The sequence below is a fragment of the Telmatherina bonti genome (genome assembly GCF_933228915.1).
Source record: "Telmatherina bonti genome assembly, chromosome: 8".
NCBI lineage: Eukaryota > Metazoa > Chordata > Actinopteri > Atheriniformes > Telmatherinidae > Telmatherina > Telmatherina bonti.
Genome location: NC_136626.1, coordinates 25,789,607 through 25,811,388, shown reverse-complemented (window position 1 = coordinate 25,811,388; position 21,782 = coordinate 25,789,607). Strand labels below are relative to the sequence as shown.

At 39.6% G+C, this 21,782-nt stretch overlaps 4 protein-coding genes across 4 annotated transcripts in view; 2 read left to right on the top strand and 2 right to left on the bottom strand.

Annotated features, from left to right (window-relative positions):
* Positions 1 to 876: 876 nt before the first annotated feature.
* Positions 877 to 6,791, bottom strand: mpnd (MPN domain containing). Its single transcript, XM_079245665.1, has 12 exons — positions 6,681 to 6,791; positions 5,897 to 6,099; positions 5,566 to 5,787; positions 4,974 to 5,242; positions 4,782 to 4,878; positions 4,624 to 4,696; positions 4,451 to 4,527; positions 3,073 to 3,241; positions 1,502 to 1,572; positions 1,313 to 1,402; positions 1,101 to 1,193; positions 877 to 1,007 (listed from the first exon to the last, which is right to left on the bottom strand). Exons 1-12 carry the CDS (start codon positions 6,682 to 6,684, stop codon positions 921 to 923), a joined length of 1,455 nt encoding a protein of 484 aa, XP_079101791.1. The 5' UTR covers positions 6,685 to 6,791; the 3' UTR covers positions 877 to 920.
* Positions 6,792 to 9,468: 2,677 nt separating this feature from the next.
* LOC306759426 (galectin-3-binding protein B-like) lies at positions 9,469 to 10,446 on the bottom strand (the record flags this gene model as incomplete). Its single annotated transcript, XM_079245077.1, has 1 exon — positions 9,469 to 10,446. One exon carries the CDS (start codon positions 10,444 to 10,446, stop codon positions 9,469 to 9,471), a length of 978 nt encoding a protein of 325 aa, XP_079101203.1.
* Positions 10,447 to 15,844: 5,398 nt separating this feature from the next.
* armh1 (armadillo like helical domain containing 1) lies at positions 15,845 to 18,984 on the top strand (the record flags this gene model as incomplete). Its single annotated transcript, XM_079245664.1, has 11 exons — positions 15,845 to 16,050; positions 16,394 to 16,462; positions 16,536 to 16,702; positions 16,852 to 17,048; positions 17,165 to 17,249; positions 17,381 to 17,494; positions 17,700 to 17,766; positions 17,983 to 18,112; positions 18,608 to 18,685; positions 18,783 to 18,864; positions 18,953 to 18,984. The coding sequence occupies 11 exons, from the start codon at positions 15,845 to 15,847 to the stop codon at positions 18,982 to 18,984; spliced, it is 1,227 nt and encodes a 408-aa protein (XP_079101790.1).
* Positions 18,985 to 19,484: 500 nt separating this feature from the next.
* Positions 19,485 to 21,782, top strand: part of mutyh (mutY DNA glycosylase) — an 8,106-nt gene continuing 5,808 nt past the window's right edge. Inside the window, exons 1-5 of the mRNA XM_079245207.1 lie at positions 19,485 to 19,595; positions 20,636 to 20,760; positions 21,412 to 21,451; positions 21,554 to 21,627; positions 21,739 to 21,780. Of these exons, the coding sequence (XP_079101333.1) occupies positions 19,493 to 19,595; positions 20,636 to 20,760; positions 21,412 to 21,451; positions 21,554 to 21,627; positions 21,739 to 21,780 (384 nt within the window). The 5' untranslated portion in view covers positions 19,485 to 19,492. The remainder of the gene's footprint in view (positions 19,596 to 20,635; positions 20,761 to 21,411; positions 21,452 to 21,553; positions 21,628 to 21,738; positions 21,781 to 21,782) is intronic.

Here is a 21,782-nt window from a genome sequence, read left to right as displayed (position 1 = left end):
GTGAATGAAGAACAAGAAGTCTTGTTTAAATAGTTCCAGTGTGTGAGTTTTAATGCTTGGTGGGTCAATCAGCAGGCTTAAGGCATTGCTCTGTCCTCACACGTGCATCACACAATACACAGTAATAAATACAGTACAGGTTAAGAGGAAGCAAACACCTGTCCTAACAGGATAAATGTCTCACAGAACCTGATAGAGACAGTAGATAGGCACATTCACAACACAGCGCGCAACACACATACTCACTTGTTGCATTGGACTAGTGGGTTTACTTTCACAACAACCCTTCATATTAACTTAAATAGCAAAAACAAGAATAAAACCTAAAGTACAGTTAAGTTAAAATACAGAACCTTTGCATACATTGGTAACATAGTATATTGTATTTTGGACATGTTTTAACTTTCCCCAACACTGTTCCATTGGTTTAGTCTTTAAAGGCAAGTACAAACGATAACAGCTGAAGTCGTCCATATCTGCCAATATCTGATCATCAGACCACATGATACTGTCGCAGATAGGTACATAGGTCCAAAAGGGTAGGAAGCCATACAGATTGACTGATTTCTAATTGTTAAATTTGTCAACATAATGTCCTGTCAAATATTGTTTTTCCTTTTTGTCTTGTGTTCTGATTGGATATTTGCTTTCATTTGTATGTCTGTCAGTAAATACAGTACAACCTCCAGGAGCAGCTATTTTCACAGATTTAGCACCAGCATAGTCACTTAAGTATGTTTTAACTCCCAATAACAATGCATCAAAATTACGTATCGCTCAAACATGACCGCATCGAAGGCATCTAAATGTTTTTCAAGCAGATTTTACATGTCACACCCGAACTGTCCGCTCTGAAGATAGTGTTTGAAATGGAACCACTTGGAATGGAGCAAAGCCGGCTTGTGCATGCAGAGTAGACCTCAGTGCGTGTTGCTCAGCTGACTGTAGACGTGCTCTAAGATCTGAGAGTAGGTCTGGTCTTTGGGGGCGTGACAGCTCAGTGAGCCCTGTGAAGGCAAACTAATTACATCAGGTGCATGTTCCTAATATTTGCTTAGGTATAAAGTGAGCAGGATTTGTTTGTCTTTTACTCAGCCTACCTTAATCTTATCCATCATTGTTGTATCAGGACACCAATACTGGTTGAATTGGACGAGGTCGGGAGCGGCCCTGTAGTAATCAACCAGCAGCATCTGTTGAGGAAATAAATATGTTTAATTCTGATTTACAGCTTTTATGTAAACGTATAACACAAAATGAGATTTTTCTATGGTTCTTTCATACAGTATGACTGAAGCTCTAGTATCCGTACCATTTCATTAAGAACATCACTGGTGAGAAAGTTGTCCTGTACGTAAGTGACCTCCACTGCCACAGGGATGCCGTAGTCATTAGGACGTTGCTGCAGAAGGAGAGATGACGTTGGAGAAAGTCTTAAAGAATTAACAGAAATAAACTAAGAGACAAAACCATAAAATGAAAAAAAGAAGCCTATCCTCACCTCAGGTGGTGGTACAACCCAGAAGGGAGTAATTGTAGATGCCACACCTTGGTTTCCATGGTAATATGGACCTGAAAAAGTTGATAGTGAAAACAATATTCATAAAAATAAAATTATATCTCAAAAAGTACAGAAAAACACTGGGAGTTCATTCACACCGCCCACTCGCTAATAGATGTCAGACCAGCTCAAATGAAACTGATATTAAACAGAGTGGACAACCTCTTTAACTAAAGCAAACAGCTTGTATATAAAATCCCAAACACACGGCAGATATGAAATGTTTTCCAGCTGTGGATTAAGTGGCGCTCCAACTTTTTTTCAGTAATGTGGATCACATTAATGTGTACCTCTGGTATGTTGAACCATTTTTCAGTCAAGTACCTCCTAAACAATGCAAAGATTTGTTTGGTTTGAAATGCACCACTGTGCCAGCAGTACCTGGTTTGTTAAAATAATTAACTAAAGAAGCACAATAAGATTTAAAACTTTATAAAAGAACATATTTTAAATTTGTTGAATGGTAATAATCCATAGCTAAATTCATAGCAAAACTTTTCACATCGCAGGGAACTCAGACCATTTTCAATAAAAAGTGTGTCAGCAACATTAAAGATGTCCTCTTCTGTTCAGTTCCAGAGCAGCAGGGGTAGGTTTCCAACCAAGGCAGAGGTGTTTTTTTTTTATTTGTTTTGGTTTTACTTTAGATGCATGTAAATATATATTTTTGCATGATGTCTCAATTATACCCTAAGCGGTTAGGTTAATGAATGAATGAATCCAGTAAAAGACAACAGCCAGTGTTGGTAAGGCAGCTTACCAACATAAGATACTGCAGGACATGTGATTGCGTCACGCTGCTCTTAGCTGCTTTCCGTCCACAAAAGAACATGATATCTTTGGTGGGCTCGAGTTTGCGGAAGTAGATTCTAATATATAATATAATTCCAATATATTTACCTAAATGCCAACAGAATTTTACTGGTTCTACTTTTCACCCTTTTTATACATTTCTGCTATATTTCAACCAAATAATCTCTTGCTTCAATTTTTTCAAACAGTTAACTAAATTACCAACATTACAAGTTAAACCATCTCTGCTTTATACAAAGCAACAGTCATTTCACCAGCTGGGAATAAACTGCATCTCATTTTTCCCATTGCAGCAAGCCTGTTTAACCAGCACAGCTGCTGCTCTTCATGAGCATATTTAACATCAGCATGGCTCTGTTCATGCTCTTTCATTTTCTTTTGTTGCTTTCTGTTAATAAGTACTTCACACATTAGCTCTGAGTACAATAGTCTCCACTACTTGTTAGCCATTTAACAAAATCACTATGGTAACATTGATGCACACCCTGGAGGTACTTAATCCTGCTCTTATTCTTTCTGTAGTTCACATCGCAACCATCTGTTTAGACTTCTGTCATGTTATCCATTTCATATTCAGAGCAGGAGAGCAGTATGACTTGTGAGTCACCATTTCTAATACTCCAGTCTAATAATCACTGAATCAGATTAGCAATCTGTTGCATCACTACCCTGTCACATTGTATCTGACAGACACTGACCACAAATGATGCCCAGACAGGGCTGGAAGCCATTGTTTGAGCCCTGCAGCCTCAGTTGATGATCCATCTGGGAATCGATATCCTGCAGTGATGGCAGGGCTGGTCCCCGCGGGTGACTGTGGTACCAGCCCACCAGTGACAGCCCACGCATGAACAGGTTCTGACATATCTGGAACAAAGTAAACATGACAGACAGAATTAATAAAGTGGTAGGCCAGGAAGAAAATATCAGATTGAAATGGCTTTTCTAGGTAATTGTCAATATTTGCTAACTGGGAAAAAAAACCTACTGTATGAATAGAACCAGCTTTCAGCTGCATTTTCCAACTACAATACAATTATTTTGCAAAGATGATGTATTTCTTATTCTGTCAATCGCCCTTATATCACATAAACTGTGTTTCAAAGCTTTACCGAGGTCCAAAATGCAACAATGTTAAGCCTTTTCTGCATCGTGTCTGATATAGTGAACACATATCTAAAAGCCATTTTTTAGTATATTCATAAGTTAGGACAGTATATTTGGTATTATGCCACTTCACTGGACATTCGGAGTCCCACTACACACTGCCACTCACCGAAGAATACACAAATATTGTTTAAAATGTCATATGTACAGTACATGTATTGACCTCAGTAATAAAGAAAATTATGCTAGTTAATTTTTAAATATGGCAATACATTATTTTAGATATCTTATAGAATGGATTAAACAAACAAAATAAAAAGTAAAAACAATATCAAAGAAAAGAAATGTGTCTTTGTACATGTCTGTAGAAGTAAAATATTGCATTTGAAAAAATGTGTTTTTTATTTTTAATAATTCATGCATCAGAGGGTTAAAGAAAGCAACCAATGCAAAAACTAAAAAACAGACAATTTCAGAGAGAACGTTGCAGAAAGCACAGCAATAACATGTGAGACAACTAAAAATAACATTTACATTCATGCATCATTCATTCATTATCCTAATCACTTAGTCCAATTAAGGGTTGTGGGGAAGCTGGAACCTATCCCAGCAGCCTTTGGGCAAAAGGCAAAACTTTTACAGATTAGCCAAAATTTAAAAAAAATCTAAATGAATTTTTTCAAGTTTTGTTGAGTTAAGTGTGATTTGGCTTTCCTGATACTACTTCATTCGGAAGCTACAACAGTGCTCAAATTTTATTGGGATAACTTTCCCATTAAAACCACTGGGGAAGTGATTCTAAACTTTTGAGCAGTAGCGTGTGTGAAAAATGGCATATGTGAAAAATCCTTTTACATATGTCATGCTGTTTTATTTTTTGTCCAGTTTTTTTCGGTGATAAAAAAACAACCTGTCCCCTGCAGAAGATGTGCATGCTTGTCGTGCATACAACAGGTTGGTATGAGTTACCTCCTCCTCAACTGCAGAGGCTGAGTCTCTGTCTGCTAGCCTGGTCCGACAGGGGAAAGCCCTTAAAACTGTCAGCACTAGAACACAGCAAACATAAAGACAAAGATGATGCCAATGGAGACTGTTGCACTTGAATCTTCTGGTACTTATTCCTGAGTTGGAGGCACACTCACATTGTGTATTGGTGTCCCATCGCCCTCCGAGGTATCCAACCACCTCGCTAGTGGTCACGTGACAATGGAAGTCCTATAAAGGCCAATAAGCAGATAACTATGGCTCGTAACTTCATCATCAATATCAAATCCTCATCCTTTAGAACCATTAGCATTACCATTAGGAGCAGCACATTACTGGAGACGGCTACATTGAACGGCTGGAATCTGTTGATGGCTGAGAAGGCTGACAGCTCCACCAGCGTGTGCGGATCTCTGAGGACACAAGGTTACAAGTGCCTGTCACACTGTAATGCATGTCATGCACAGCATGCTGGGTACATGAAATTCCACTGGAAGACGAGCCGTACCTGGCAGCATCCCTGGTGCCCAAAGTGCAATACCTGACAGGAATCCTCTCCCTGTCAGTTCTCCGTGAAACCATGACATCTGTAACATAGTGAGGATGGACATTACCAACTTCTGAGAGAGGAGAGGAGAATAGCATAGAGGAGAATAGAAGAGAAAAGGAGAAGAGACCGTGTAATCCAGGTTTGGTGTTCTTGTTCTTCTCATCTGCCTGCAATGCTGCCTTCCCTTCCTCCTCATCCTCATCATCATCTTCCTCACTCACCAGGCTCTGGCATAAGAAGAAATATATGACAAAAAGTATGTGTCATTAACTCCTTTGGCGTTACTTTTCAGTGATCTCATGCTTCTTCCTGTCCAACACTGTTTCTACTTTTTATTTCCTTTCTTTCTTCTGGATGTGACGTCCAGCTAAAGCCAAATGCCCACTAGCCGACTAGCATCAACTTCATCTCTCTGGTAGTGGCTGCAGACTATTATGTTCCTAAAACTTATGAACAGCTTCTGATTTCTGAGTGTTCAGTTTGTTTAAAAGTAAATTTGGTCCTTTAGGTAAAAATTTGGATGATGATGTCATCACTGTCCTCCTCTCACCATGTCTGCGCTGGGCTGATACTTGTGCAGCCAGGTGGTCTTGTACTGCACCAACTTCTGTCCCCGGTAGCGTACAGACGCCCAGCCGCAGCCGGACTTCTTGGCTGGGTTAACAAGACGCTTGCAGTGTGTTGCCCAAGCACTGGGGGAGTTAAAGATCTGGCCCGTCTCAACCCATCGGATCTTCCCATCATTCAATAGGTCTCCTACAAAGTTCTTACCCTGAGGGAGCGGAGGAGAGAAATGTTGCTGGTTGGTGTTTTGTACTGCATCAGACTTCTGTAAATAATGGAAATCAACGTTCTTAAGCAGCTGTTATTTAGGTTATTACCAGGTAGTGGATAGCCAACACCCCATCCCCCGGTTCCACAAGGCCATCTTTGAGCAGCACTCGCAAGGTGATCCCTCTCCGGGTCAGCAGGGAGCCCCGGCCTGAGCTGGACCGAAAGTCTGCCTCCTCACCTCCGCTCAGCTCCTCCTCATCCTCCTCACCTCCATCCTCCACCACCTGTGGAGAGCTTGGTGGCTCTGAGCCTGAAAATGCACAAATATTCACACATTGACTGGAAACCGGCCGGGTTAAACCGTTATGTGGGGTGATGAAAATCCCCCCCAAAAAACCCCCCAAAAAAACCCCATAATAATTCATCCTTACTTGTTATGATGCATTATTTTTTTCACTTAATAGTCTCTTGTGAAATTTTATTACCTCTCAGGTTTTAAAATGAGTCCAGCACCTGACTAACATCTGCACATCAAAGTTACATCAGGAACAAAGTCAGTGCAGCTGTGCACTTCCAGAAAGAGAAGGACTTTATATAGAAAGCTCCACTGTAATGGCAGGCAGCATCATTCATAACTGCACCATGCTACAATGATAGCTACCCTGCCATAGTTGAAGGAACCTTGAAGTGGGTTAAAAAAAAAAAAAAAAAAAAAAAAAAGCCAAAGATCATTTAAATTGGCATTTTATTAATTTCGGCTAAGCTATGCTGGCCTTTGTCTCCACCTCCTATTAGGGCACGGCTATGTCCGCAAGAAGAGGCCTGTATGCTGCTCCTCCTCAGTTAATTTCTCCCTGAATCACAATTAAAAGCCTCTTTCATTATTCTCACCCATATCTGTGAAAGCGACGGAGGGCGCCTTTAAATCCAACTCGGTCCAAAGCTGCCCTTTTCCGGGACACTTTGTGTCTGTGCGGGCTGAAGCTCCGGGTTTATTCCACAGACAATTCGCCACACTAGCTGCGGCTATTATTCAAAAACATAAAATGAAGGCGTCTGTGGCTCTGCAGTGTAGTTTCCTTGTTGTGTTGCTTTAATGTCAGTTCCCCTCCCCTTTCTTTCTCCCTCTCCCCGTCCTTGTCACTCTCCCTGTATTCTTCTTCTTCTTACAGCGGATTTGTTTAACGTGCCATGCCGGTTCAATTGTCATTGTTTACTCTTTTATCGTCTTAACTAAGAGGTAAAAAGCACTCAGATGTTGTAGTGTGGAAAGCACGCGAAGATTAATAGATGTTAGAAATTGTAAATGATGGAGCGAATAATCTCCGTTTCCTCCGGTGAAATCAAGTGTCGCCTCGTGCACGTGAAGCGTTTATTTCTCTATCGGACAGATTAAAAGTGCATCCAGAACACTGTGGGGCATTTCTATGGTAGAAACCTTATACAGTGACTAGAAGTAAGGATTTTTGTGACGTTTAAATGCGTCCTTGACCTACGATACACAGTGTTATGTTGTGGTTTTCTTCGCCACACCGATATGAGCTTTCTTTATCTAAAAAAAAAAGAAGCAGATTTAACGCGGAGCAGCCAGCAGAGGGCGGCACACCTCCAGCGGTGACTTCACTGGCTCCACGCCTCATTACCACCACCTGCTGGCTGAGTGGGGCCCATGCACATAGACCTACTTATAAATACAGCATCCTTTTTGTATTTTGTACTTTTTCCACAAATCAAAATCTATCCAATTTGAAATAGTTATAATTTATTGTCTGTTAGACTATGCCAATATACAATTCTTTTCAAAAGCGTAATGAAATGTCGCTTTTTGTGTGCATATTTTGGCCTATGAAATAGGCCTACTGAACAATATAAATATTTAGGATAATTAAATTTAAATTAACAGCTGAGGTTAGGAATTATTAATCAGTCATCATTGATTTATTTTTTTTTTTTAATCCATAACAGATTCTTTATACTTTTTCATTCTTGACAGTAGACCTTCATCCATCCATTTTTTTTCTGAATCACTTAGTCCAATTAAGGGTCGCAGCAAAGCTGGAGTCTATCCTAGTAATTAGTGGGCAGGAGGCACAATTGACTCTGGACAGGTCGCCAGTCCATCACAGGCCTGACAGTAGACCTATTAACCAAAAGTCTGGTTTTGTTGTACAACTATCAATCAGATGTTTACCCATCAAGATTTAAATGCTGTTAAATATTTTTGTTTGCCCCTTAAGATATGCCAAATATATTGTTACTGTAATCTAATGGAGATTTACAGTTCCCAGTCCTGCATAAAAAAGTCTAATTTGGACTACTGTTACTAAAGTGATTTAATATATATTTCAGATGTCTAACTTGCAATACAAGTAATATGTAGTGTTAGTGTTCAATCACTGCCTGGGAGAGCTGTTTCAATATATTTTATCATTTTGAAATTAGTTTAATTGTCTTGAGGACTTGAAGACAAAGGTGCCAGGTTCTAGTGATGGCTTCATTATAAAATATTCTAAGAGCTTTCTCCATTTTAAGGGCAGAGAAAAGATGTGTTAAAACATAATAAATGTGTTGCTTATTTATCTATTTATTTATTGCCTATGAAAACTACATTCTTTGGTCTACTAACGGTTTTTAACTTTCTAAGCATCATAGTGTGGTGTAGCTCAACAGTACTTTTTTTTTTTTTATTAATTTTTTTTAATTTTTTTTATTGTAACTGGTTATACTCTCAACATTTCAAGAACCTTAAGAGAAATATTTTCCAATAGGACTCTTGGGGAAAAGGAAATTTCACCCTTCATTCCTTTATTTATTACCAGGAAAGGAGGAAATAGGTGGTTTTTTTTGTTTTGCATTCTGTGCAGTTCTAGCTAGCATGAAAATCAATTGTTTTCCTTTCTTTTTCAACAAAACCTCAACCCTGTAAGAAGCTTTTTAAAAGTTGCCTTTTTGTAAATGCAAGTAATGAAATAATCAAATAAAAAACTGAGAATTAAAAGGCAAAATAGTATGGGTTTTTCCTCCTTGCTTTGGAGACATGGAATGTTAGGAATACCACAAAGAGAATAATACAAAAAAAGAGATAAAAAAATTACCAAAAAAAGGAAAAATTAACAGAAATGAATAAATATAGGGAAAAGGGTGAAGGCAAATAAAAGGGATACACAAACGTTGAGACATAAATTCAAATAACACATAAATAATGACATTTGTTAACTTTAATTCCATTGTTCTTCCTTATTAATGTGTTACACTGGGTTTGTTGTTTGGACAACATTGCACTAAAGGATAGTTTGCACCTCAAGGTTGTCAGTAATACTATGGTTTTAATTCTAATTTAATAGCTAAAGTTACGTCATATATGGCAGTAATGTTTTTTATTTTTACTATTAACAGCATCAAGATCAGAGCCTAAATGGTTTTCTAAAAAATTTTTAGGAATGTAAAACCAATTCTTTTTCAGCCTCTATGAGACCTAACAGCACACAAAGGGAGGCATCATAAACACAAAACTGCCTTAGCAACTGAAAAATTCCACAGCACTTATATAAATGTAGGGCAGGCTTAGTCATGCTTATGTTCCCCTGAGCAAGAAACTGTTTATACCTTATCAGAGGTGTGAGAATTGTCAATATTGGGTAATATGCTGCACTTCTTTTGCAGAGGTTCCTTGAGAAAACTAGTCTGTTGAGTAGTGAGGACGTACCACCACCTGGTAGGAAAACAGATTTGAATGGCATGGATAGATTTCTTCTGCAGAGCTGGGAAGGAATAAAAGGCTGTCACTATCAGCATCAATAAATTCACCAACATGAAACACATATCTCCCTTCACACCTTACAATAAGCTTGTTTCTATAACGAATACGCTCCTCCAGGTCACTGGGTAAATTGTTTTGTTTTTCTTGAATCTTTAGACCAACTGCTGGCAAAGAGGAGCAAGTGACACTTTCTCTTGTGCAGTCCTCAGTTTTGATAAAAACTCTGGCTATCCAGCGCATGTTTTGAAAAGCAAAGAAGGCACTGTTATGAACAGGTGTTAGGAAATCAGATGTCAAGCTATTGATGTTCTGACCCTGAAGGATGTATTTATCAGACTGCTTGTAAGTTCTGACCTCTTGACTGCTGAATAAAAAGCTCCATGGTCGCCCAAAATAAATCCTGGATTCGTAGATATTCTGGTGTTCTGTCAGGTCACTGACCAGCATGCTGAAGGGCAAAGCATTGAACTGAAACCCCTGCAACTTACTGGTAGAATACTGTGCAACGTCAAGTTTGTACAGGTCCTCAACTGGTATCATTGGGAAGCGGATGAGCTTCAAAAGATTCTCAGGGATAGTTGTATTTCCCCTAGCTGCTGCCCATTTTTCCACTCCCTGGAAAACGACAGTTTCATTACGCAACACAAGATCAGAGCGAGACAGCAGAGTTCTGACCAGATCGAATGGAAGACTGGTCCAGGCTGGGGACAGGATCAGAGGCTCACAGTTCCACGCTAGGTAGCGGAGACAGACCTCCTGAAGAGCCTGGTCACCTTTGTGAACGGCATACTGCCAGAAAGAGCTCTGACTCAGGAAGGTCGGGTCCTCTGGCAAAAAAAGCTGGAAAACGTTTGCAGCCTCATTCTGAAGCTCCGTTACATGCCAGTCAGAAGCCATCTGACTGGCATGTAAAAGGAGAAACAGTAAAATGCCAATACAAAATGTGCAAAACTAAAATGTGGTAGGTCCCTTAGTCCTTGTGAGAAGCTGAGAACATGTCACTGGTGAAAACCAAATTGAAGAAGTTTGCTGTTGGTGGTAATATTCCTGTTATACCACACCCAAACGGCTAAAGGTGTGTCTCCATGTGAAAAAAAACAAAAAAACAAAAAACACATGTCTGATGCCACCTTTTGTTCCATCAGTTTTGAAAAGTCAAAACAAGCTTTCAACATACCCATCAGAGCTGGAAACTAAAAAAGAAACAATAGGCCTATATGTATCATATTTGATGCATAGTTTTGAGACGTTTTGCATGACATTGTTGTTTAAAAAAAAAAAAAAAAACCAAGAAAAAAAACCAAAGAAAATTAAAAACCCAAGCGGTGATATAGGCCCTCGCACCATGGCGCCGCTCGGCATAATGCCACCACCTCCCCTGGCAACATCCTTCCCATGCCTCTCTCAACCTAAAGTGCAGCCAGACTGCACTTCAGGCCATTTAGGCCTTATGAAGGGTCACTTCCTGTCACCAAGGGGCGGGGCTAACTTATCATCTAATTATTGACATGCACAAATGTGAAGGATATGACTGGCATCATCTGTAGCAAATTTGGTGCAGGTTGGTTGTTTTTTGTGGGAGTTATGTCAGTTTTCCTTTTCATTGCATCACATCTGCTTTGCTGCCCCGCCTCTCCTAAATGATATCCCCTATTAAAAGAAATAGCACAACTTTTAATCACACATGTCTCTTGAGCATCCTGACTCATTTGGGTTAAAGTTGGACAAAATTCTTAGGAGAAGTTCCTCAAAATGCATGGCAAAGAAAATGACAGAAATGACCCCAAAAATGGCACCCTTTTCAAAATGGCCGAATTCCTGTTGGATTTAGCCCATATGTCCAAGAGACTTTTTTGAAGGTATTGGGATGGTCTACAAGTTTCCCGAATCATATCCATGTCAGTCAATGTAGTGGGCGGGGCTGATTGATTGAAATATTGTAGGGGGCGCTATGGAGCCATTTACTATCTTTTCCACTATATTGTAATTTTATTCTATTAAGGACATAACTGTCATGACTCATGGCAAGTATGGTGAAGATCAACAATTTCATGGCTTTGTTACAGGTACTTCCTGGTTCATGATATCAGACACTTGTTGTTGCCAAGGGGTGGGGCTAGTTCATAGTCATGTTATTGCATTGTATATTTTGTTCATCATGGAACTGGCATCAAATGTGGCGATTCCTGTGCTGATATGTTGTTTTATGTGGGAGTTTTTTCAATAAGTCTTTGTTAATGAGACATAAAACTTTGAGGGCCCGCCCCTCCTAAACTAAATCTTCTATTAGAAGAAATAACACAACTTTAAATCACACATGCCTCCTGAGCATCCTGTGCAAGTTGGGTGTCAGTTGGACAATATCCCTAGGAGGAGTTGTTTAAAATGCATGGCAAAGAAATGACCCCAAAAATGGCACCTTTTTCAAAATGGCCGACTTCCTGTTGAATTTAGCCCATATGTCCAAGAGACTTTTTTGAAGGTACTGGAAGGTTCTCCAACTGTGCTGAATTTTATTCATGTCGGTCCATGTAGTGGGCGGGGCTGATTGATTGAAATTTTGTAGGGGGCGCTATGGAGACATGCTCCATTTATTCCATAATGTTTCAATGGGGCTTAGTTCAGGGCCTTACTGTCATCAGTCATGGCAAGTATGGTGGCGGTCCAAGGTTCCATGGCTTGGTCACAGGTACTTCCTGTTTCATGGCATTGGACCGCCATTCGCCATGTCCCGTTTAGCGTAGCAACTTGAGGTTGTTATTGTGGCATCATGAAAGGGTTTGACATGTTTTGGAGGAGTCTCAAGTGTTTGGGACCATTTCCTTAGAAGCATGACCCTCAAACGTTGAAAAAACCACTTCCTGTTGTAAGTGGGCGGGGCTTAGGTCTACACCAGCAATGGTCACATTAATCTGTTCAGGACTGATCCCTTATTAATCCCTATAAGTTTTAGGGTGATCAGATCAAAATTGACAATTTTATAGTGATTTATGATGTCACGCCGCCGCATGGAACTTCCCCATGGCGTCACGGGCACGCCGTGCAGCGTAGAGCAACGTCCTTTACCAGATCTCTTCACCAACATGTTTTGTGATGCCTGAGTGAATTTGGGCCATGTGGTGTCCACCAAGCCAGAGTTCTGGGTGTGTGAGCAAAAAACAACACTTTTGACCTCCAGGGGGCGTGGCTATTTCATAATCAAAATATTGACATATAGAACTCTGTAGAAGGGGACTGCCATCATATCTAGCAAATTTGGTGCAGAAATGTTGCTTTATGTGGGAGTTATATCCGTTTAATTTTTCATGGCGAGACATCAAACTTTGAGGCCCCGCCCCTCGTAAACTAAGTCTCCTATTAGAAGAAATAACACAACATTCAATCACACATGCCTCCTGAACATCCTGAGCAATTTGTGGCTCAGTGGGATAAAAGCTCTAGGACGAGTTCGTTAAAATGCGAGGTGCTAAAACGCCAAAATATTGACTTTGACCTCAAATGGCCGCCTTCCTGTCGACATTTCACCATGACATTAAGAGGATTTTTTGTTCACCCTAGCATGTAGATCATGTGTATAAATTTTCATAAAGATTAACGACATGCAGTGGCGGGGCACCTAAAATAGGTGGCGCTCTCGTTCAGTTTCGCCCAAACATTCTGGAGCACCTCAAAATATCAAATTTTTCGTATTCCCTTGGGGGGGTACGCCAAATTTGGTGAGTTTTCGAGCACGTTCAGGCCTCCAAAAAAGCACGCGAAGTGTCCGAATAAAAATAATAAACACTGCAAATACAATAGGCCTTCGCACCGCCAAGGTGCTCGGGCCTAATAATAATAAACATTGCAATTACAATAGGCCTTCGCACCGCCAAGGTGCTCGGGCCTAATAAACGCTGCAATTACAATAGGCCTTCGCACCGCCAAGGTGCTCGGGCCTAATTAAAACCGCAAGCAGTGATATAGGCCCTCGCACCATGGCGCCGCTCGGCATAATGCCACCGCCTCCCCTGGCAACATCCTTCCCCTGCCTCTCTCGACCTAAAGTGAAGCCAGACTGCACTTCAGGCCATTTAGGCCTTATGAAGGGTCACTTCCTGTCACCAAGGGGCGGGGCTAACTTATCATCTAATTATTGACATACAGAAATGTGAAGGATATGACTGGCATCATCTGTAGCAAATTTGGTGCAGGTTGGTTGTTTTTTGTGGGAGTTATGTCAGTTTTTCTTTTTGTTGCATCACATCTGCTTTGCTGCCCCGCCTCTCCTAAACGATATCCCCTATTAAAAGACATAACACAACTTTTAATCACACATGCCTCTTGAGCATCCTGACTCATTTGGGTTAAAGTTAGATAAAATTCTTAGCAGGACTTCCTCAAAATGCATGGCAAAGCAAATGACAGAAATGACCCCGAAAATGGCACCTTATTCAAAATGGCCGACTTCCTGTTTGATTTAGCCCATATGTCCAAGAGACTTTTTTGAAGGTACTGGGAGGTTCTACAACTGTGCCGAATCATATCCATGTCAATCAATGCAGTGGGCGGGGCTGATTGATTGAAATATTGTAGGGGGCGCTATGGAGCCATTTACTATCTTTTCCACTATATTGTAATTTTACTCTATTAAGTACATAACTGTCATGACTCATGGCAAGTATGGTGAAGATCAACAATTTCATGGCTTTGTTACAGGTACTTCCTGGTTCATGATATCAGACACTTGTTGTTGCCAAGGGGTGGGGCTAATTCATAGTCCCATTATTGCATTGTAGATTTTGTTCATCATGGAACTGGCATCAAATGTGGCGATTCCTGTGCTGATATGTTGTTTTATGTGGGAGTTTTTTCAATAAGTCTTTGTTAATGAGACATAAAACTTTGAAGGCCCACCCCTCCTAAACTAAATCTTCTATTAGAAGAAATAACACAACTTTAAATCACACATGCCTCCTGAGCATCCTGTGCAAGTTGGGTGTCAGTTGGATAATATCCCTAGGAGGAGTTGTTTAAAATGCATGGCAAAGAAATGACCCCAAAAATGGCACCTTTTTCAAAATGGCCGACTTCCTATTGGATTTAGCCCATATGTCCAAGAGACTTTTTTGAAGGTACTGGAAGGTTCTCCAACTGTGCTGAATTTTATCCATGTCGGTCCATGTAGTGGGCGGGGCTGATTGATTGAAATTTTGTAGGGGGCGCTATGGAGACATGCTCCATTTATTCCATAATGTTTCAAGTGGCCTTTCTGTGTGGAGTTTGCATGTTCTCCCCGTGTATGCGTGGGTTCTCTCTGGGTACTCCGGCTTCCTCCCACCATCCAAATACATGCATGATAGGTTAATTGGTCACTCTAAATTGCCCCTAGGAATGAGTGTGAGCGTGAGTGGTTGTTTGTCTCTCTGTGTGTGGCCCTGCGATGGACTGGTGAGCTGTCCAGGGTGTACCCTGCCTGTCGCCCAAAGCCAGCTGGGATAGGCTCCAGCTTCCCCGCAACCCTGAATTGGAATAAGCAGTTTGGAAAATGAATGAATGAATGAATGAATTAACAACATGCAGTGGCAGGGCACCTAAAATAGGTGGCGCTCTCGTTCAGTTTCGCCCAAACATTCTGGAGCACCTCAAAATATCAAATTTTTCGTATTCCCTTAGGGGGGTACGCAAAATTTGGTGAGTTTTCGAGCACGTTCAGGCCTCCAAAAAAGCACGCGAAGTGTCCGAATAAAAATAAGAAGAAGAAGAAACGCTGCAATTACAATAGGCCTTCGCACCGCCAAGGTGCTCAGGCCTAAAAATAACTTTGCCTCAAACCCTGTTGTGCACTGGTTGTGCACGATCTAATACTTATTTTCTGCCCCCTGGTGGATAACGTTTTGTATTACAATGATTTTGACATACCACGACGGTAATAAACTTAATAAATATAAAAAGTTTTTTTTTATTTATTTATTTTTTTTTACATTTCATTAAAGGTACAAATAAAGACTTAAGAAAAAATAGAACTGTTTCGTTCTTTTTTTTTTCTTCGGTCGAGCTGAAATTTACTAAACTTTATTTTTATTTCTTTTTTTTATTTTGGTGGGGTAGGGTCCCTTTCCTGGACATGTTGCTAGGCAACTATTTACCAATCGTAAACAGCTACTTTAAAATGTAGCCCGGAAACCACCTTAAAATGTAATAACTCTAGAATAACTATAGGCTTATTTAAAGCTCTTAATACAACATCAATACTCCGCTTGCTTTTCTGTTTTTAAGTGAATTGGGGAAATTCAAAGAGCAGATAAACATAAAATCGATGTCGGCACAAGAACAGGAAGCAAACATCGGCAAAGTGCTCAGTTTTCTCCGGGAATGGGACCGTGGTGACAGCGCGGTCCGCATTCGCCTTTTGAACACCTTTCTGACTGAAAACGCAGAGAAAACATTTTATGAACTGGAAGTGGAGTTCGCGCAAGTTGCCAGTCTCTTCCTGGCTCGACTCACCACATGGATGAGACTTACGTATCCTGTCCTCAGTCTTTGCTTTAGTTTAATATGTATCGTCAGAGCAGGCTACCTTACCTCTAACATAGCGATAAAAAAAACAAGTCATGGTCAAGACATGTAAATTTAAGTTAAATAATTATTATTTAAAATGAAATATTAAGCCAATCAGGTCTTTGCCTACAGTTTCTTTGCAAAATGAAGTCCTATTTTGTTGGCTTTAATCATCAAAGTTCAGTGACGTTGTTTAATTGCATTTATCATAAGCTGTCTTTTACATATGGTCATTGTTGCCTGTAAGCCTACTTGTTTTTTCTGCCTCTGATAATGAAATCCACTCAGTCCTTCATTGATTACCCAGATACAGGTCGGCTACATCCTTGGGACTCCAGCTGAGAGCAGTGGGGGTTTTCCTGTCGGCCTCTAACCAGTGTGCAAATTAAATACATAACCATAATCTCTATATTGGTGAATCTGTGAGTCATTGACATATTTTCTAACAGGGATCAATACCTAACGGAGTTCCTGGAGGATGGTGGCATCCACATTCTCCTGCACATTTTAAGCCACTCTAAGCCCAAACAGGATGACAAGGCTGAAGCCCTTCGTCTTCTACTGATAGTCTCAAATGCTGGTCGCAGTTATAAAGAGTTAATCTGTGAAAGCCATGGTAAGATTCTTATGTGCTCAGTACAGAATGTTAAGTAGTAAAACTTTAGCTTGATACATGTGTGTATCTCTTGAGTATGATTGTTGTAATTCTATTCTCATGCACCCTCCATTACACTGTGCTTTTTTTCTGTTTGTACATTGTTGAAGGTGTAGAAGTCATAGCAGAGTGCTTGGCCATGTCAGACACAGCTGAAACCCAGCAACTAGCTGGTATTGTTTTGGATTCCCTGTCCAATGGAAACCCCAAATATCAAGACCAAATATACAAAAGCCTGATTGCCATCATGGCATGCCCATCAGCTGAAGCCCAGCAGGTGATCCTGCACATCTTGCACACAGTGCAGGTAAAGCTAGGCATTCAGACATTTATTGGAAAGTCCGTATGCTACTGTGTCTTGCACATGGACACTAAACTTGGGAATTGATCTTTATTTAGCTAACATTAATGTATTTTTTTTAGCTGAAACTGAAAACAGCTCATCACAGCATCATAGCGCCTGTACTTAACCTGCTTGGGTCCCTGCACCTGGTGGTTCAGCATAAAGGTAAGAGAAGAACACCATAATTTTAAAAACATATTCATACCTGAATAGTTTCAGGCTGTTGATTAAAAATAGCCAAATTGTGATAAGTTTTTCACCTTTTAATCTTTTCTTTGTGTATATCTTTGTGACAGCTATTAATTTGATCTTAGACTTGAACCATTACGACGTGAAGGCAATGCTTCTTTCCGGATTGGTGGCTTTGCTGCGGCCCATAAAAGAAGAAGGGCAGCACCAGATAACAGAAGGTGACATTTTGTCTGGCTGGCTGTCATTGTGTTGAATTACAGCCAGTTCATTGTCAAATATCTCACCATGTTTATGTTGAAAATCAACTATGTCACAAGATTTTTTGTCTATTAATTCTACGTCTGTTCAAGCCCGTTTACTGTAGTCTGATGTAGCATTTTCATTTTTCATGTTTGGTTGGTCGCTGTGATGCATTGAAAGCAGAGATGATCATGATGAAAGGATCTCTCCCTGTGTTTGTGCAACAAGCTGCCGCAGCTAAAACAATACGGTACATCTGCAAACACATTGGTTCATTCGACTCCACATAAACATTTTCCAGGTTTACCTGTAAAACTTTTAGACTGGACTGTGCATATATTTGTCAGAAAACCTGTGAGGTTACCATATAGCTCTTCCCTATATGTAGTAAACTAAATTTATACCTTATATTTAAACTAATATTGTACAGTAAATTTGTGTCATTTTGATGTGTGGTGTGTTGAAGGTTGCTGGCTGAGAAGGATCAAGAACTTTCTAAAGAACTTTTCTCTCTTGGAGTGATCCAACATCTCCTACATGTGATGGGGAACAGGGAACACAATGATTCCCAAATACAAGCCAGCCTGGCCTTGGAGGTACAAACTGAACATTTATTATGCCTAAATTATTTACATACATACAAATATGGTTGTAAATGCTTGCTTTCCAAGGGCAAACCACTGCGGTTTGTAACGATTTCTACCCAACTTGTGCATTGACTGTTTGGTGGGCATAGAAAACCACAGAGGAGCTTCTACTTGGAGATGAAACAAAGATGCATGCTTCCAATAGAATTTCCAGATGGTACCAACAAAAGCTCTGTTTTAGTTTGCAGTAATTTGTGTTCCAGTAAAGCCAGTTGTTTTCCTCTTACATAAAATTGAAAACAGAACGTACAAACCACATAATAAGCACAAACACTGGCTGGAGTTCTTCAAGTTGGCTTAATATATTTTAGGTCTTTTATGGTCTACGATGTTTTTCTGTTAAGCTCAAATGTAAACCTGCATACATCTGCAAACAAACACATCTTTTACCTGCAAACTAAACATGCATTTTAACACTTAAAGTCCGCTTTCTCCTCTGTCTAGCACTTTGTACACTTATTCCCAGAGATTAGGGAACATGTGCAGAAAGCCATGGGCAGCATACTGTTTGCAGCTTTTATGGTAAGCTTAATTAACTTACAACATTAAATACTTCAGGACCTCATGTGAATATTACTTAGACGCAGTGGCAGTAATTTCACCCACCTTCTTGCAACAGTACAAAGCTGAAACTTTCTACATGAATATGGATGGAAGACAAGCAGAAACCCTGCTATCAAACCAGGTTAATCTATCTCAAGGTAATTATGAGCTGATCTGAGGGCTGAATTAACTTGCTTTGCTTTGTGTAAGAATAATAGTTGATCCGTGTCTGTTTTTGTTTTGCAGTTTTCAATGGCAACAAGTCTGATGTGGATTAACAGAATCATTTCTTTGAATATTTCTTATTTGTTATTAAAAGAATAGTAGATTTATACATTTCCTATCTATTGTATCTCCTGTTTCTTTTGTTATGTCTGATTTAAATGAAAACGTATTCTTGTATAGAATACATCTTTCCGATGAATGTGATAGATACAACATATCTCTGTTGGTTCTGATCTGTTTTATGAAATTTTTATGCAAATGTATGTATAAGTTATTTAAAAAAATAAAAAATGACACTAGCAAAATGGACATTGAAAAAGGTGGTAACGAAGAAAATATTAGACCTATGATTGCAATATTACATAAAGAAGGTATTTATTAATTTCGGCCCGCCTCTCGGAAGTGACGTTAAACGTACGTCCCTACTTCCCTTCCAGCTGATTGGACAAACTCGGCTGTGCGTCCTGAACGTGGCGGGAGCTAAAGTGAGGTTACAAAATAAACAACCTGGTCGTGCTGAATAGTTATTGCACAAATAAGGTTGTCAGTTTTGTTTTGACCATGAGTAAGTTTCGTTCAGCGATGGTTAAAGGAAAGAAAGCCCGACTGGAGAGTGTAAAAACAACATCTACGCGGAAGAGGTCAAAAACATCCATGAAAGAAGGTATATGGCTATTATTATATTTAAAAACATATCAGGTTCCTCGTTTGTCTGCAGTCCTATGGAACACAGTTGTTTAAAGTATTATATAGCTTCCATGGGATTAAACTTTAAAGCTTTCTTCTATAAACATAATTGGAGTGCAGTGTAGAAACAATAAAGTGTAACAGAAACAGTTGTGGAATTATGAACTATGGTGACAATTGTATTGTGACATGACTACTAAAATAAACATACAGCAGGATCGTAGCTTCTCAATCTTCTGGATAAATATTTTTCTTTGGGATAGATATGACTTGCATATGCAAATATGTTATGGTCTAAATTTATCTTTGAACGATGACTTACTCAGTGCAGCAGCCTTATTGTCCAGCTAAATTGTAGTTTGTTGCATGTCTACATCTTAATTTGTTCTCTTGCAGTAATGGAATTTTTTTTCCAGCTCTGGATAATAGTATCCAGAATTTTGCTGACGTCTGTCTTTGATATTTCTCTTGTATTTTTTTTTTTTTTTTTTTGGTCAAGCACCCTGACCTTTTCTTGTAGAGTCATATGCATAAATACTGAAAATGGCCTCATCTGGCAAGGATAAAGAATCTTTAAAAAAAAAAAAAAATCCTGGTTCCTGATGGTGATCTGAGTCACTCCCAAAATTTAATCTAATCTGAGTTAGACCAATACTCTTAGAAAAAAAAAAATCATAAAAATCCATCCCGTACTTTTTGTGTGGAGCTGCTAAAAGACAGACAGATAAACATTTGCAAAAACATAACCCCAGCCACCTCCTTGGTGAAGGTAAGGAGGTATCTGGGGAGGGGTTGAAACTGTCAAGCACAGTTTGGAGTTTGCATGTTCTCCCCCTGTGTATGTGTGTGTTCTCTGAGGGTAATCTGACTTCCAACTCTCCTACCATCCAAAGACAGGTTAGGTTAACTGGCAACTCTGAATTCTCCGAATGTGAATTCTTGTTTGTCTCTCTGTGTTGAACTGGTCATTGCCTGCCAAGTGCTAGGTATTTATTTAATTTTTTTGTTCCCTTCCAGAGGATTCTCCAGAGGACTTATCTTCATACCACACTTTCCCTGATCCAGCTGATGTCCTGCAGCTTCGCTCTCAGCTGCTAAGCTGGTATGACAAGGAGAAAAGAGAGCTACCATGGAGGACTCTGGTAACAAGACCAGAAAAACATGACCCTTTTGGACATATAGTCTGTTCTGGAAGGCAATTACACCAAAACTACAATAAATGTGACCTATTTGTTTATGAATAGAAAGTCTGGTTTAGATGTGTTATTGCATTGTGCAGGAAACCATATTTTAATGACAATTGTGTATTTATTTTCATCTGTTTGGATGAAACTCGATCGATACATCTTTTAGCAAGGTCAGTATTGTATTATGCAAATGAACAACACAGCAATTCATTTTCACAGCACACTACATTTATTTGAGTTATTGCTTTATCCAAATCTCTATGTAAATGGATGAATTTCATTCTGGTAGTTTGTGCTTTATCTTACAGAGAGGTACATAGACTTCTAAGTAGATTACACTACAAGAAATATGCAGTGGATCATAATTGGCCTTCTCATAAGAGTCACATAATTTTTCCAGCTCTTTATTGGAAGACAATCTTTTTTTAATACTCCAGGATATCACTGTAGGATTACTGAAAGATCAAGTACTTCCGTATGTTCAGAATCTAAACATGCTAAATTTATGCTGCTCTTTTTTTAAATTTTTAAAAATTTTTTTTTTTTTTTACTGTGAACATGAAGGAATCTAAAACCAGCAACAGGCTCTCTTTCTTTTTTATGCAGGCTACGACAGAGTCAGACCTCAACATTAGGACGTATGGAGGTATAAAAATGAGTTCTGTCTAAATAAATACACATTTTGTACTGCTGCTCATGCTTTTAACTTGTACTTTAACTTCTCTAAAACTGCCTTGGCTTTTCTTAGTGTGGGTTTCAGAAATAATGCTGCAGCAGACTCAAGTTGCCACAGTAATAGACTACTACAACAGATGGATGAAAGTAAGTTTTTTCTATTTTTAAGTCTTTGTTGTGATGGAACGTATGTTCCAGTGTAAGGAACGTATGATGCTCTGTGAAATTAACACGCTGCACCTAACTTCTGTGATACAGAGATGGCCCACAGTGCAGCAGCTTGCAGCAGCTACACTAGAGGT

Bases quoted from the DNA above. Each gene is read 5' to 3' on its own strand.
- mpnd (XM_079245665.1), bottom strand. The intron at 4,528-4,623 runs GTGAGTGTGCCT...GCTGTGTTCTAG, and splicing joins ATGGGACACCAATACACAAT to TGCTGACAGTTTTAAGGGCT. The intron at 1,573-3,072 runs GTCAGTGTCTGT...CAACTTTTTCAG, and splicing joins CTGTCTGGGCATCATTTGTG to GTCCATATTACCATGGAAAC.